A 17,490-nucleotide genomic window follows, 5' to 3' on the forward strand; every position below is an offset into this window, starting at 1 on the left:
CTCCTCCCCCGTCCTCCTTCTGCGTGGGTTTATCTCCACGCCTCTCTGACCTGAGAGCAGCGTAGTTAGAACTGTAAGTATCTATAACACTAGACCTTCGTACAGATGTATGTGGGGAGCCTTCTGCTGTGGGGGTGGCTGACCCCGAGCTTGAAGCTGCTGATTTGGTTGCTGTGATAGGTGCTTTCAGGGGCTTGGAGACTTCTGGAACAGCATACTCAACAACTACTTTATTATTACTTGTCCGTGCCGAGGATAGATGTATGCCAAGACCTCCTGTGATGATCCCACTGTCACCATCTCTCAATATCATAGGATTGGGAGGGCTGTCAGTGCCACTCAAGTGTCTTCTGTGCTTTGTTCCAGGAGAATGTTGCATAGAATGGTCTGGCTGAGACAATTTCACAGATTTAGGTGATGCTGGAGATAACGGGGGAGGCTGTTGTTGAGTAGGAATTGGTGGCTTGGGATGTCTCAGTAACGTCTGATGAGAAATAGGGGATTGTTGAGGCGGCGCCATTTGCTGGGGCGCAGGCTGCTGTTGCTGTGCTTGTGGACCTGATGCTGGCAGACCTTGCTTCGATGGAGATGAACGCAGCTTGTGAAGGACAGGAGGTAGTCCTACAGAACCAGTAGACACAGATGATGATCTTCTCACTGGAGGCGGGGGCTTAGAACCGCTTGTACGTCGTGAGGAACCAGAAGCTGGTGGTTTTGATACAGGTAAACCTACAACAAGAAAGTGAAATGTATTAGAAATCAGATTAAGAATATTAGGCAATATTTTCATTATGGGGGAGAACAAAAAAAAGACAAAATAAAATCTAACAACCTAACAAAGAAATGAATTCTTCAGCTGTAAAAGGTCAGAGAGAGAACAAATTGTTAGGAAACAGAGATCAAATTATGGAGAGGAGATATACAATAAGATTGAAATAAATATATTGAGAAATATTGAAAGCTTACAACAGAACCATGAACATAATATTAGTAAGTTAAATTTTTCAAAAAAAAAAAAAAAAATTCTACACAATAAGCATTAATAAACACAGTTATGTTAATTATTAACCAACTAATTAAATGCCAATGCAAAATAGTTTGAAGTTAAATGCTTAATTAATGATAATTTTAAAATATTAGGGTTAATAAAAATATTCGATCAGGATTGAAGAATCCAAGATAATGGTCAATTCTAATACTTATTAATTTGTTGAAATTAGGTTCTCCAGACTTCTTAGTATTCCCGAGATTCATTTCCATTTGCAGAGAATAGTCTTGGTGTCCTGAAGGAATGCTTTAGGATGGTGATTTGTTCTATTGTCAGGGTCACCTGAGCTTTTTAAAGCACCAATAACTTGTTAGGGACTGAAATGTGAAATATCTTCTTGCCTTCAAGAGAATAGCCAATCACTAGGATATTTGTAATACCCTGTTTCTTCAATCTTCTTGTACAGTAATAATGATGAGGGCTTTAATTGTCCGCTTTAATTGTCCGCTTTAATTGCCACTTCATGACTGAAGCTTGTAAGTTTAACAATAATACTTCTAATTACTAATTCTTTCTAATTTTAGCATCATCATCAGCATCATCATCATCATCGTTTAACGTCCGCTTTCCATGCTAGCATGGGTTGGACGATTTGACTGAGGACTGGTGAAACCGGATGGCAACACCAGGCTCCAGTCTAATTTGGCAGAGTTTCTACAGCTGGATGCCCTTCCTAACGCCAACCACTCGCATAAGCCCAGCAATTTTGAGAGGAGGGGGGGGGGACAAGTTGATTAAAATGACTTCAATATTTGACTGGTACTTCATTTTATTAACCTCAGAAGGATGAACGGTAAAGTTGACTTTGGCAGAGTTTGAACTTAGAACATAAAGAGCCAGACAGAGGAAATGGTGCTAAGCAATTTTTTCAATGCACTAATGATTGCACCAGCTCACTACCTTTTTAATAAGTAACGAATACAAAGATTATAAATTATATTCTTAACATGTCCTTTAAGATGGTTTTCTTTTACATATTGGGGTATAAAGTTAGCTTACATCACTTTAGCATTCAGAATTCTTTGTCAAGCATAATGCTTGTTTATTCCCACTGTTTTGAATTAATCATGCATTATTTTGTACCTTGAAGATTTCAATGATGAGTTTGTATATTTTTAGAATGACATTGCAGCACAGGCATAAGAGGTTGGATCTGGTCAGTTTTAACATAAAACAGATAGAATATTATGGCTGGATTAAATGCTAAAGGGTTGAGAAGAAACTGGTTGTATTTTGTTGAATGATTATATATTTGTATCTATCATAGTTCAGAGATTATCAAGTTGATAAATAAGCCAGACATTGTTATTTCAACAAGTACTGAATCTGTTAGTCATATTACTTGAAGAACAACTGTTTTTTTTCTTTTTTGTAATTAGTAATTATTGATTATTAATCTTATTTTTGTCTTCGTACATTAAGAAAGGAACCTATGTACGTCAAAACTGTAGCAGAAATCAAAGATGAAGAGATTATTTGAGTAATAAATATTAAGGCATAACTGAAACAGGGAACTGGAATGGTGTTCTAGATATTGATAATTGTCTTCACATTAGGAAAATGATTTAACTGATGAAGCTGTCTAATTAATAAGAAATTGATATCTTTGCAGTCACAAAACTGGTAAGAATGGCCCAAAGTATTGACTGAAATATCAGTGAATAAGCAACTTTTGTTTCATTTGTTTATCACACTCAATATAAATGAATTACAATAAAAGATTTGAATATATATATATATATATATATATATTAAAAAAGGTTAATGTTAGTAATTAGTCATACAACATTTATTGAATTTAATCTAAATTCAAAATCAATACAAAAAAAAAATGTGCAAATAGACATTTATAGAAAAACAAACAAAAAACACATTTAAATATCTAAATCGTTTTTTGTAAAAGTGAGGGGTGATTATCAACAGGTGGCAACATTGGGAGTGTACATAGACATCACATGATCTCTAGAAACTATAAGGAGATAAAAAAATTAGCTGCAAAATCAAGCAAATAAAGTGGTTTCACCTCATTAGTATTGTTTTGTATATTGCTTGTATGTTAAGGATTGAACATACAAAATCATTATTTAGTTGTTAATTAGGATATTTCTAAAAATAACAAATGTTGATCAGCACAACATTTTTGGGTTAATTATTGAAGAAACAATCAAATTTAGAGTAAACTACTTTAAGCTTTACAGATATTTAAGAACATCACAAAGTTCAATTGAAACTGCTGTGTGAAATGGAGCAAAATTCCTTCTGCACTCATGCCTGTGCTACATGAACTGCACTTGTGCCAGTAACACATGGGAGGCACCTGTGCTGGTAGCATGTAGAAAGCACCCAGCACACTCTGTAGAGTGGTTGGTATTAAGAAAGGCATCGAACCATAGAAACCATGCCGAAACTGACAATTGGAGCCTGGACAGCTCTCAGGTTGGCTAGCTTCTGTCAAATCCATGCCAAAACTTTTGTTTTTCAATTTTTGATTGTTAAATAGTGCTGAAACCTAACAGAATGCTAACTTGGTTAACCACTTTACTTCCCTGGTGGTTTATCAAATAAAAAACCTGTGAGTAAAGTTAATAAAACAATTGGTGGTGGTAGTGATGGGATAAATAAAAAAAAGCTGTGAAAAAGCATGAAAGTCTAAATGGTAATAGAAAAATGTTGGAGGGTTAAAAGTTAATGTGGAAACATGGAAGAAAAAACCAACAAAATGGAACAAAATGAAAGGACAAAAGCATTGAATCATGCTTATTGCTTGGGTAAAAGCATATAAAAAACGTGTTTAAATTGAAACAGTAAACACACACAAAAGGAAAAAAAAAGCCAGCACAATAAACCATGATTAGGATACAGGAGAGAGAAAAAAAAGCAAAAACAATGGGAGTTACAAGTTTTTATAAAACATGACAGCCTTATGCAAAAAGGTAAATATTTGCATTAAAAATTGTTCATTTACATTAGAACTTAGTTAAAACAAAATGATTTCAGAGAAAAAAGAGAGAACATTCATTTTTTAAAAACATTTTTAAGTAAAAAAAAAAAAAAAGTTTCCTTGTTTAGCGTTATTATCATGATATGGACTAAATACTATTATATGATAAATTTATTTGATATATGAAAGTGAAAATACGTGCTATATATAGAGGTCTAACCCCACCATAGCTGTTCTCAAGCATGGTTGAAAAAGGAGGAGGGTGGTAAGCATAGGGTTAACAGTGCATCACTATCAAATTTCTATCTACATGGCTGTTGAAACTAGTCTTGGTAAGGGGAAGTAATCCTCAGAGACTGCATATGAAGCAATGTAGTGTAAGCAGAAAGGAAGCTACAATGCGGAGCAACTGTCTTGCATCAAGGACAACCAGATGATCGAGAACAAGGAACAACAGGACCTGCTCAGAACCAGACCCCAAGGCAGACCAAAATCAACAAGGAGAATGTCTACAGAAGTTGTAGTAGTGAAAGACCACTACAACTGCAATCCATTACCAGAGATCGAGACAGATGGAGATATCTTGTCCAAGTCCTATGCTTCACATGGAGTCAAAAAGAATTAAAGGAGAGAGAGAGAGAGAGAGGTCTATCATTGGTGATGTATGGCTGTATACATGGGTTAACTGGTGGTGTCTGGGTGTTTAGAAGTGTACCATTGGTGTTGTATGGGTGTATGGAGGTGTATTACTAGTTACCCCAGGTATCTATGCTTCATGATGTAATGTGCTTTGGAGATGTTGATAGTAAGCACTGGGGAGATGAAAGGGAAGGTTAGGAACTAGTGCTGGAACAATGAAAATGAAGATCAGTGACAAATGCTAGAGAAATGAAAGTGAAAGTTAGTGACAAATGGAGGTTAAGGTCAGTGACAAATGCTAGAGAAAAGAAGGTGAAGGTCAGTCATATGCTCTTAGATGATGGTGAAAGCAAAAGACAGTAACAACCACTGGAGAGATGCTGAAAGTAAAAGTAACAAGCACGAAAGAGACACTGAAGGGAGAAGTAAGTTAGAAAGCTGTGAAGGTGAAGGTCACCAACAAGCTTTATTCTGTGAGGTATCACGATGGAGGCCAAAATGTAATTATGCTGTGATTTGTGAAATGCCAGAGCAATGAAGTGGGTTTTCTGGAAGATGGAAACTAGTTGATAAATTGTTGCTAATAACAAAGATTTAAGCTTCTTTTAAAAGGATTTAAATTTAAAAAAAACAAAAAAACTGCAGGAGTGGGTGTGTAGTAAGAAGTTTGCTTCCCAAGCACATGGTTCCAGGTTCAGTCCCACTGCGTAACACCTTGGGAAAGTGCCTTCTATTATAGCTTTGGGCCAACCAAAGCCTTATGAGTGGATTTCGTAGATTGGAAACTAAAAGAAGACCATCATATATATATATATATATATATATATATGTTAGTATGTATGTATATGTGTGCATTTGTGTCTGTGTTTGTCTCCCCACCATCACTTGACAACCGATGTTGGTGTTTTTATGCCCCTGTAACTTAGCAGTTCTCCAAAAGAAACCGATAGAATAAGTACAAGGCTTACAAAGAATAAGTCCTGGGGTTGATTTGTTTGACTAAAGGTGGTGCTCCAGCATGGCTGTAGTCAAAAGACTGAAACAAATAAAAGAGTAAAGAGTATTGGAATTCTAAGACTGAGAACATAAATGCAGGCATGGCCAAGTAGTTAAGATTTCAGGATCAGTTCCACAGCATGGCACCATGGGTAACTGTCTTACTATAGCCCTCAGTTAGCCAAATTCTTGTGAGTGTATTAAACAGAAACTGTAAGAAACCCATTGTATAATATATATACATATATATTTTGTGTGTCTCCTTGCCTTGACATCACACAATGGTTGTAAACAAGTGTTACCATAGCACAAGTGGTGTTAATTGTTTCCATTCCTCTGTGAAAATATGTCTGACCACCTTGCTTGAAATTGGATGAGGGCTGGTAACAAGGACAACTGACCATAGTAAAACTGCTATCTGCTTCAACCAATATTCCATCTGATCCATGCAGGTGTGGAAAAATGGATAGTAAATTAATAATAGTGCACAATAAATTAATTTCAAATTCTGGCACAAAGTCAGCAATTTCAGAAGGAGTTAAGTCAATTATGTTGACTGCCCAGTGTTCAACTGGTATTTATTTTACTGACCCCAAAAGGATGAAAGGCAAAGTTAACCTTGGCAGAATTTGAATACAGAACATAGACAGATGAAATGCTGCTAAGCATTATGCCCAGCATGCTAACAATTCCCCCAGCTCACTGCCTTAATGGTGTATGATATTTTATTAGCTGAAAAATATATGGAGGACTTCCATATTCTTTTCTACTCTAGGCACAAGGCCTGAAATTTTGGGGGAGGGGGCCAGTCGATTAGATTAACCCCAGTGTGCAACTGGTACTTAATTTATCAGCCCTGAAAGGATGAAAGGCAAAGTCGACCTCGGTGGAATTTGAACTCAGAACAAAGACAGATGAAATACTGCTAAGCATTTTGCCTGGCATGCTAACGTTTCTGCTAGCTTGCTGTCTTGGAGGACTTCCATATGGTGAAAGCTTTGTGCCTGGTACTTGACTTATTTCAACTGTCTTGATAGGATTCATTAGAAAGTCAAGTTAGATTAGATGGCAGGTAGCTAATTTACAGCATATCATATCTTTAGTTTCCTTGCATTATTTCAATGAAGCTCTACTGTTAATGAATTTGAAATGATTACATGTGCGCTGCATGCATGGAGATTGCAAGATGAAATGATGTTTAAGAGCTGCAGTAGCTAATATGCAAATTATATCAGAGCAAAATGTGTTCATGAAGTGTACAGAAAAGAAATGTTATTTTTAACTTGTTTGGTGGGAGAAATGTTTGTGGTGGTTTTTAACTTAACCAGAAACAGCCATAAGCTAATAAAAGTGATTACTAAACTCCTGTTAGTTTATTCTTCATTAATGTAAGTATATCTATTTGTAGTGTCTGTCTGTTGCTACCCTGGAGTTTTGTCTGTTCACAGGGTCATGAGGTAAGCTATGACTTGCCTGATGACCCCACAGGTGTACAGGCAAAAAGTGATTAACTTAATCGGAAAAAAAAACAAAAAAAAAACAAGACGTTAATCTCTACCATAGTATTGAGGTCTGTCTTCTGACTGACAATCAGCAACACTAAACATATAAATTGTGAAGTAACAATATAGAAAGTAATGTTATGAATAATTATTGTACTGATAGTAAATACAAAAAAAAAAAAAAAAATGAAATGACAGATATGCAAAAAAAAATTGGTCTGCTAAAACAATGGTCTTAAAGTTTTCTGACACGACTAAATAACAAAAATTTTAAGCCCATTGTCTTCCATATATGCATATGGATTTCCCCCTATTTTGACTATTTTGAACAAAAACATGCAACTATATATATATATATATATATCTACAAAGACATATATATACATACTTATATGCTAATAGTTGTATGTTTTTGTTCAAAGGAAGAGGAAAATTACAATTTGAGTAAAATATTCACACCATTAACGAATTAATGCAGAGCAGATATATTTTCAAGAAAAAGAAAAAAAAGAACAAAAGTCACAATGAATTTTACAAATCTAGTCTCAATCCCTTTCATAGGATGCAGTTTTGTGAAAGTCATTGTCTTTGCATAAATATATGTGTGTGTATGTGTGTGTGTGTGTATATATATATATATATATATATACACATACACACAGAGTCTTATAATAAGGAGACACACACTTGTAATTATCATATATGTGTATTAGAAACTATATATGTTCCATTAGTAGAAGACACTGTGTATATATATATATACATACATATATATATATACACACACACACAAATATATAAACATATATACATACATATACACATATATATATAAACATACATATATATACATACATTATAAACATATATATATATATATATATATATATATATACATACATATAAACATATGTAGATATATATAAACATATATAGATATACACACATATCCATACATATATATATACCTACACACAAATAATGGTTATTACATAAGGCTGCAAGTAACAAACAACTAAAACAAACGAAAGTAGGGAATCAAAAGGTTACAGAGGTGCCAACATCAGGTACGGTGAATCATTCTTTCTATTATTTTCGTTTTTTGTCTTTTTTTTTTTTTTGGAGAAATATCAATTGACAAATTGACATTGCTGAGTGACGAATGATACAGAAACTTTCCTGAAATAGTAAAACACACCTGCCGTGGATGCAGGCCGCTTATTTACCACCTCGGCCTTGTAGGCACTGACCATATCGCTGTTGTTACGAGGAATGGTGAAGTATTTGTCGCAGTCACAGCTGCCCTCCGTGGGCGTTAGATCAAGGTCTGTAAACAAACAGGAATTGAACAAAAATCAGGCTAAACTATAAGAGCATGCAGCCACAGTGAAAAAAAGAACAGTAGTAGAAGTAGTAGTAGCAAGGAATTTAGTAATCACAATGCAAATTGTTCAGACTGCAATCATGAATATTACTAGTACTTAAAGAATAACAGAAATAAACATTTCCCGACCGAAAAGAAAAAAACCCCAAAAAACCCCAAAACAGATGGAATTATAGTAGTAGTAATAAAGATAAAAAAAACATCAAGCAATTAAATTACATTATGCAAGAACCATTATATAGCTATCTAAAGACATACACATGAAGACAGCAAAATTTCCATTTTCCATTCATGGACTGAAGCATCAAAATTTTCATAGTACAACTGCAAACCTTGTCATTCACACAGTTTCACTGCATTAGTGACCCATTTTCCAGTTGTGCGATGGAAATATACTGTGTCTTTAGACTGTTATAATGGTTTTCCTGTGATGTTATTTTTATTGCTTCAGTTTCAACATACAGTTTTAGATCATGGTACAACTTATTTAGTAATCATTTTAATGGAATCATGGGGAGATAATAGTAGCATTCAATGGATTTAGTAACCTTAAGCTATGTTCCAGAATCAATTTAGTAATATACTAATGATGGAAATAACAGAAAACACTAAAATCCCAATTAGTAAAAGTGGTTTATCAAAAATAACAAAAGGAAGAGAATAGCGGGCATATATATGTCAAGACGTTTAAAAATAACTAAATCTGCTCACAATTATCTCCCTTAGACTCTGTATGCTCACACACACACTCGCACATAGAAAGACACACACACACACACACACCACAGACAGACAGAGTTGACAGTATTTGGAAAATGTATGTTGATGAGGCAGATGTGGTTGTAATAGTAATGAGGAGAAACAACCCTAAGAATTTTAGGATTTAAACCAATAAAAAAACCCATGAAAACAAAGAACCTAAAACAATATGTAGATGTGAAGATTTAGAGAACTTTGGAATTCTTCAATGTTTTTTACATGCAAGACGTATATCCGGTGCAAGTTATGTATAGTGGGAGATCTAGAGAGATAATGTGACCGCAACACATAAACTACTGGCCTGCTATAAGCAAGTTTTCCTGAATTTGAACTATCAGACTGTGATATTTTGACTTGCTTTCAATGTTTTATCATTTAGAAAGGTGGTGAGCCGGCAGAATTGTTTGCACACCAGGCTGATAAAATAGGTACCAGTTGAGCAGTGGGGTATATCTAATTGATCTACTCCTCTCCTGAAATTGCTGGCTTTGTGCCAAAATTTGAAAGCAATATTTTATTATTAGTGACAATCATTGTGCTGTGTGGACTTAAGTTCATCCAGCTGAAGTCTTTCATCCAGATGGTATCAAAAACTTCCCAGACTAGTTCTGTAGTGTGCCAACAGATGGCAGCATACAGTAGTGTGCCAACAGATGGCAGCATACAGTTGTATGCACAGTGAGAACTAGCAGTGACCTTCATGAGGCAGTGTGCTGAGTGACATCACTGTGTTTATTTCACAAGTTGTGAAATTTGTGATACCATGTATGCTGCCGTCTGTGATTTTGTCATGGACAGCTAATTGGAAGAAAGAGCCAACATGAAATTTTGCATTAAACTTGGGAAGTCTGCTACAGAAACATTGAGCATGCTTCAACAAGCTTACGGCGATGAGGCATTGGGCGATGATGCAATGGCATAAGTGCTTCAAAAGCAGAAGAATGTCCCTGGAAGATGATGAGCGACCTGGAAGACCTGCCACAAGCATCACCTCTGGAAATGTGGTATTGTGCATTGAGAATTCGTCTCCTAGGGTCCATCAATTGAGAGGTCTGCTGTGATGTTTTGAAGCATTTGGGGGAGGATATTCAGCAAAAGTGGCTGAATTTGTGGAGTGTGGAGAATTGGATTCTTCATGACGGCAATGCACCCTGTCACTGAGCTCTCCTCACTTATGAGTTTCTTGCCAAAAACAATATGGTATTGCTTCCGCACTCACCCTATTCAGCACCTGTGAACTTCCATCTCTTCTCCAAGATGAAAATACAGCTCAAAAGTTGCCATTTTGACACCATTGTTAAGATCTAGAGCAAATCGCAGAAAGTCCTTGACTTTCTTATGGAAAACTACTTCCAGGTGATTCCCAAAGTGGCAGGAATGCTGGCACCATGTATTGCTGTGCAAGGAGACTATTTCACAGGAGATGATGTTAAAACTTAGGTAAATAAGTTATTTTTTTTATCAAGCCATAAATAGTCGTGGAACTTTTTGATACCACTTTGTATTGTTGGGTCATTTTTAAAAAATACATTTAACTATTTAAAAAAAAAATGTGTCTTATATTGGTAAATACCATATAAAGTGTCAGAATATGCAAACCCATCTCTTTCATGCATAGTGGAGGGGGAGAGCTATTGACTTGCTAATCTTTGTAAGCTTCTACTATCAGATATCATGTGATCAACCAGACTATTAGCGGTTGTTAAACAACACAGGTCACAATGTGCCTTGCACTGTTTTTAGCCTTCAAATGATCTCACCCCACTGGCTAGGTAAGCAGGCTAACATTTCCCCTGTTCAAAGTTTATTGAAACAAATGCAGCACATTTCAACAGTAATGTAACAAAAAGAGTTTAAAATGGTTCATAAAAATTAATTTGGATTCACCATAATGACTAAATCCATTATTTTCTCAAAGATCCTAACTTATTATATCCCCTAAAAATTTTTTACTCGGAGATTCCAAAACCAAAGCTCCTAAGATGAATATAAACACTTGAAAATATAGTGCCACAGATCCGTTTAAAAATGTTTTTTTTTTTTTAGAAATTTGTGAAATTCTTATCAAAAATAGCTCCAGTGATATATATATATATCTATATATATAAGATAAAATGGAATCCAAGGAAAGTGGACTCTTTCTCTCAATTTATATAATATATGCAAAGATAACATCTTGAACAGGAGAAATAATTAATTATGTAAACAGTAAGATTGATAATTAAAATCTGCAACATACACACTCACACATTCAGATGTTTGTCTTGTGCACCATCTGAAAGTCAAGTTCTTACATCATACAACTGAGTATGCAAGCAAATAAAGTACACATTTAATAATAGCAATACGGTACTATACCAAGCACAGGTATCATAACACAGCTAGACCATTTTCTGTTGGACAGCACAAGTATAGTGAAAAAAGAAAATGAACTGAAGTGTCATCCAGCAGTGCTTTTCATTTCATACTGAGAAATTAATAGAGACTAAGATGACATCAAGGGACTACAATTTGGGACAGACAAAAACTACACATAACGATGCACAGACAGACTTATAAAATGACTAAAAATAATTCTGCAAGTCAAGCTCTTATACCATTCTAGTAAGTAGAAATATATATGTATGCATGAGGGGGTGCTGAAAAGTTCCTCACTTTGGATAAAAGAAAGTAAAGGAGGATCAGTTAATTATGACTTTATTCAACATATTCCCCTCTCAGATTTGCACACTTATTACAGTAGTCTTTCAGTTTGTCTAAGCACTGTAAAAGAACTTGAAAGTTTGGGCCTCCTCGTATATATGTGTGTGTGTATGGAAGTATTACAATTGAAATGGATGTGCTAGGTGCATGATAAATCACTGTATTGGTTGTGAATCCTGGTTGTATCCATGTTAAATTCCCTCTGCTACAGGACCTGGTAGAGGAACATGCTACCAGAATAGGGGCCTATTGTGTAATATAAAGAGCAAATCTAATATGAAAGAATAACAGGATGTATGATTTTGGTTATTTCTTTTACTTCATATTTACTTAATGTTGTCATGGATCACACTGTTGAGATGAGGGAATTTCTAATGGTTATATTTAATTAATCCATCTATATTTCATAACAAAAAAATTAAGAATTAAACCAAAGTTAGAATTTCTCTTTCTTTCAATACATTTGCTCTTAGCCATGATGAAAGTGGTTGGGGTGTTGGACTCACAATTGTAAAATTGCAGTTTCGATTCCTGGATTAGCCAATGCATTGTGTTCTTGAGCACTTCACATTGCTCCAATCCACTCAGCTGACAAAAATGAGTTTAGCCTGGAGAGGGATGGGCTCTGCCAGGCTTTCTCACCCTAGATACGCTGCATGACTGCAGTGCCCTGACGACCCCCAAGGAGTTAAAGGACTCGTCAATTGTCTTGTCAATGATCAAAGAAGAGAAACCTGCCTAAAAGTCTAACCAAGTCACATAATACAACTTTAATTTTCATGTCAGCATTCTGTTAAGTAAAATTTTTGTTGAGTAAGAAAACACCAAACAAATATTTCACTTCATATTATAATTTATGTAAAATATGTTCATCTTCAGGATTTTATGCTTGAGTTTACTTAAACTGCTATTCATTAAAATGAAATTAAAATTTCTTCCTTGACTTGTTTCAGTCACTGGACAGCATCCAAGTTGGGACACCACTGTGGAGGGTTTTACTCAAACAAATCGACCCCAGTATTAACTTTTAAGTCTGGTTCTCAGTCTCCCGTGCCTAACCACTAAGTTGTGAGATGTAAACAAACCAACACTGGTTGTCAAGTGGTGGCAGCGGTCATATACAAAGACACACATACATAAAACAGGCTTCCACAGAATTTCTGTCTGCCATATTCACTCACAAGGCTCGATCGCCCAGGACTATAGTGAAAGACACTTGCTGTCGATGCTGCAGTGTTGGAGAGAACCAGAAATTAGGTGGTGGCAAAGCAAGCTTGTTAACCACACGGCTGTGCCTGTGACTCTAAGCCATGCTTAAACTTATTCGTCTTATTTAATTGTTTAAATTTTCTACAATATCTTAAGAAACTTTATCACCAAAACGAGAATCATAACTGAGGGATGACATGCGTGATTGTGTACATATATCAACATATATTTAGTAAAAAGGTAAAAAAAAAAATGGTTCGAATGTAGGTACAGTCTTGATGGGAATAACCATCAGAGCATGCCTTTACTTTAATGCTTGTGCTAATAAATAAAGGTAAAATCTAATAAAAGATGCAATGGAACCAGAATTCTATGACATAACAAAGGAAGGCATTATAATACCAATAATCCAAGACCATATTTTCAAACAAGCTAAAGTCAAACGAAACTGAAGTTATTCAAACAGACAAGTTGAAAATTTAATTGTAGTGTGGGAGAAACCATCATCATTATCATCATCGTTATTATTTTAATGTTCACTTTTCCATGCTAGCATGACTGGTGCCTGGCATGCTGGAGCCCCCCCCCCCCTTGCAGCTTTTATTAAAGCATGTCTCCAGAAGAAGGTCACTCTGATATAAAATCAGATATGCAGTGAATGGCATTGAACATTTCTGTAATCTTTTGCTTGTACTTGATATCATGGTGCTCCTACATTCCTGAACCTGCAACCCCTGTAGGCACTGGATAACTTGCTCTGGCTTGTCCCTGGATCATGTCGGTAGAGTGGAAAGAGCTTGTGAAGTGCTGTGCAAGCCTTATTGGACCTAAAATTTTAGGTTGTGCAGTCGCTGATGAGGTAACTATACCATGCTCAGTGAAATAGAGGGCGCTGTGGTGAGCATGGAAGTTGCAGATGCAAACCCAGGTGAAGCTGACTGCAGGTGCAGTAACATCATGCATGGGCACTACTGGCATTTTGCATGGTCAGTGGTCAGTGATAGCTTTCTTTGGTCACAATTGGACAGTCATCAGCATCATGTGAGTGTGTGTATGTGTGTGTGGAAAATGCACCCAATAAGAAATATGTTGCACATACATACACAGACACACACACATACAACTATATTTAAATACATTTCTCATTAAGAAATCACACCAGGGAGTTTATATTGTGTAAGCTTTCATCTGCTTCTTGACTCATACCATACCATCAAAAATACATGTACACAAATACACAATTCTCACAATCACCAAGGCACAAATTTGCATCTATACACTATTGCTCAGTGTTAGAGGAAGCCTTATCAGAGTCGTAATGAAAAAGTATCATTCAGCCCCTTCCTAGTGTTGCTAATCATTAGCCATAAAACTGTATTTGTTAGGGTACAATGCAATCTTGAATATAATGCAACATATCCAGCAACATTTTAACTACTTATTTAATGTAACCTATAAGATAGCTACAGTTACATATATTTTAAGAGACATTGCTGCAGATTTTGAAACACATTAACCCTTTTGATACCTATCTCTGTCTGCTTTAAAGCTATCTAAGCCAAACCTTCTATCAAAATTTCATGTAAACAGTTTAATAATCACAAGTTGTTTTACTAAATTCTTGATTTTTTAAAAATTAATTGAAATAAAGGTTCTTTCGGTCATGAATGACCATGGGATTGCACCTAGAAAGTTACCCCCTGAGGTACAAGTCTGGGCAAGGTTGTTTATGGAAGACTAGCAGTCACCCATGTATATCAGTCTCCCCTATCCACACCACTGATGTTATCCAAAGGAAAGACAAAGACCAATGCAGCTTGGCACCAGTGAAGTCGTAACTCATTTCTACAACTGAGCGAACTGGAGCTAAATGAAATAAAGTGTCTTGCTCAAGAACACAATGTATAGCCTGGTCTGGGAATCAAACTCACTACCTCATGACTGAGAGCCCGATGTTTTAACCACTGAACCATGGGGAAAATGAAGGCAGAGTATTTCAACAGGAATTTGGTAAGAAAAGGGGTTAAACATGGGAAAAAGAAACTATGCTAAAACAGATACCAAGACTGGCATTTAGAACATCAGCTGACATGAAATTTTGATAGAAGGGTTTGATTTAGGTTACTTTAAAAACAGGAAATTTGTATCACAGAACCAGGAGCAGACTCAAGTAGGATGGTATTAAATGGGTCAAATCAAATTAATTTTAAACAATAGTGTGTACAACCACATACCACCAGCAGTGCAAACAAAATTAACAACTGCTATTTGATGGCTTTGCTGTACATACAGTGTCTCATAACTGCAGGTATTGAAGTGTATGCATCAGTTGCTAGATATTTTGCCTCTTGGTATCTTCATTTTCACAGATTTGTCTGTCTGTCTGTCTATCTCACTATTTCACCCGAATATAATGTGACTCCCAAGATGGACCCCACCTTTTTTTATATTAACTCTTTAACTTCCTATTCAGAACAGTACTGCAAGAAACTGCATTGGTCAGCCAGTTCTGAAACGTGTATCAAAATAAATGTACTAACTTTGTTTACATTCATTTTGAAAGAAGCAAGGAACATTCTAATAAAAGGGAACAATCTAATCTCTTCCTCTATCATTTATTTCTGTTCTGTACTGGAATCATTACAGAACAGGGGCATTTTTTGACTTAAAAATTTCTAAACAGGATTTTACAAGTTAAATTCTTCATAGTAAATAAATTTGAACATGATTAAGATACTTAGTGTCAAAGATAAAGTAAGAAAAATAAACGAACATATAAATTGATTAATTCATTCATTAGGATTAGGGTCAGTATGTGTTTACATTGAATAACATAATAAATCAAAGTTTGTTGGATGTTGAAAATTTAGTATTTAATTAGTGTAGACAATGAATGCCATCAAATAATCTGAGATAGTGAGAAATGGAATTAGGTTTATTTTATACACAATCCAACAAAGACTTGTAAGTCATCAGTCTCACCTGAATTTTTCATATTTCCCTCTTTCAAGAAAGAAAAAAAAAAAAAAGCATGGTTCAAATTCTCTTGGATTAGAACCAATTCTCTCAGTTGAAGAAAGAAATCAATTGCTGCAGTTAATGTAAAGCTTGTAAAGCCAGAGGTTAGAGTGTTGTGAAAACAGATGGTAGAGAAGAAGATTCTATTGAATGAGTCTTTGAAATGAAGGACTGTATGTAACTATTAGTGGAAGAAACAGAGTAAAGACAGAAAGAAAGATAGAAGCAGGTGATAGTGCAACAGGTGAGTTCATTCTGAGTTGAACAGTGGAATGAAGCCAAGTTCTGAAGAGGTGTTGTATGATGATGAATCAGGGAACCAATTTTTTCCCCTCCAGTAATCAAGCAGATGGCTTTCTGTTGTATGTGACTTCAGATGCCAGCATTTAGAGACAATAGACTATTATAAAACATAAGAGCATTACTGTAAAATGAAATACATTCAGGCTAACAGCTGATATACTTCCTAGATCTAAACTGAGAGAAAAAAAAAAAAGAAACAAGATTCTTTGATATGATTTTGGTAATACTGAATATTCCTGGAATGTTTCATTGGATGCCATTTTAATGATTGATCTCTAAATGAGTAAAAAAAAACAAAAAAACTGGATGATTAATGTTGGAAGAAAGAAATATATATATATGAAATTGTACGGATGTGAGGAAGAGGGATAAAATGAATTTGGTATACACTGTGTAGGAATTGATATTTTCAGACAAAATGCAGATGGGAGAATTAAGTTCTAGCAAAACTAGCTCTGCTAGTACAGACATGTGATGAGAATGGACAGTGAAAACCTAGAACAAAAATATGACCACAAGAATAAAGATTAATGCAAACTAAATAGGAAAAGGTTTGGATTGGTCTTGGATATTTATGATTAACAACAGGCATAACCATGGAAAGAAATAGCTAAAGAGTAGTTGAAAAATTTTGTCCATGAAAATATAGTATAAACTGTTTGGGATGATAAGATTATGTGTGTGTGTGTGTGTGTGTGTGTGTGTGTGTGTGTATATATATATATATATATATATACACACACACACACACACACACACATATGCATATATACACACATACATATATATATATATATACATACATACACACACACATACATATATACACATATTACTCTTTTACTCTTTTACTTGTTTCAGTCATTTGACTGCGGCCATGCTGGAGCACCGCCTTTAGTCGAATCAAATCAACCCCAGGACTTATTCTTTGTAAGCCTAGTACTTATTCTATCGGGTCACTTTTTGCCGAACCGCTAAGTTACGGGGA

The 17,490-nt window shown here is 35.3% G+C and overlaps 1 protein-coding gene across 1 annotated transcript in view; it reads right to left on the reverse strand.

The window, feature by feature from the left end:
* Window positions 1-4: 4 nt before the first annotated feature.
* Window positions 5-17,490, reverse strand: part of LOC106883643 (protein MTSS 1) — a gene marked incomplete at its 3' end in the record, with an annotated part of 307,187 nt that continues 289,701 nt past the window's right edge. The window contains exons 20-21 of the mRNA XM_052970923.1: window positions 8,325-8,453; window positions 5-729 (exon numbers count right to left, since the gene is read on the reverse strand). Of these exons, the coding sequence (XP_052826883.1) occupies window positions 5-729; window positions 8,325-8,453 (854 nt within the window). The remainder of the gene's footprint in view (window positions 730-8,324; window positions 8,454-17,490) is intronic.

Source organism: Octopus bimaculoides, chromosome 9 (genome assembly GCF_001194135.2).
Source record: "Octopus bimaculoides isolate UCB-OBI-ISO-001 chromosome 9, ASM119413v2, whole genome shotgun sequence".
In the NCBI taxonomy this organism is placed as follows: Eukaryota; Metazoa; Mollusca; class Cephalopoda; order Octopoda; family Octopodidae; genus Octopus; species Octopus bimaculoides.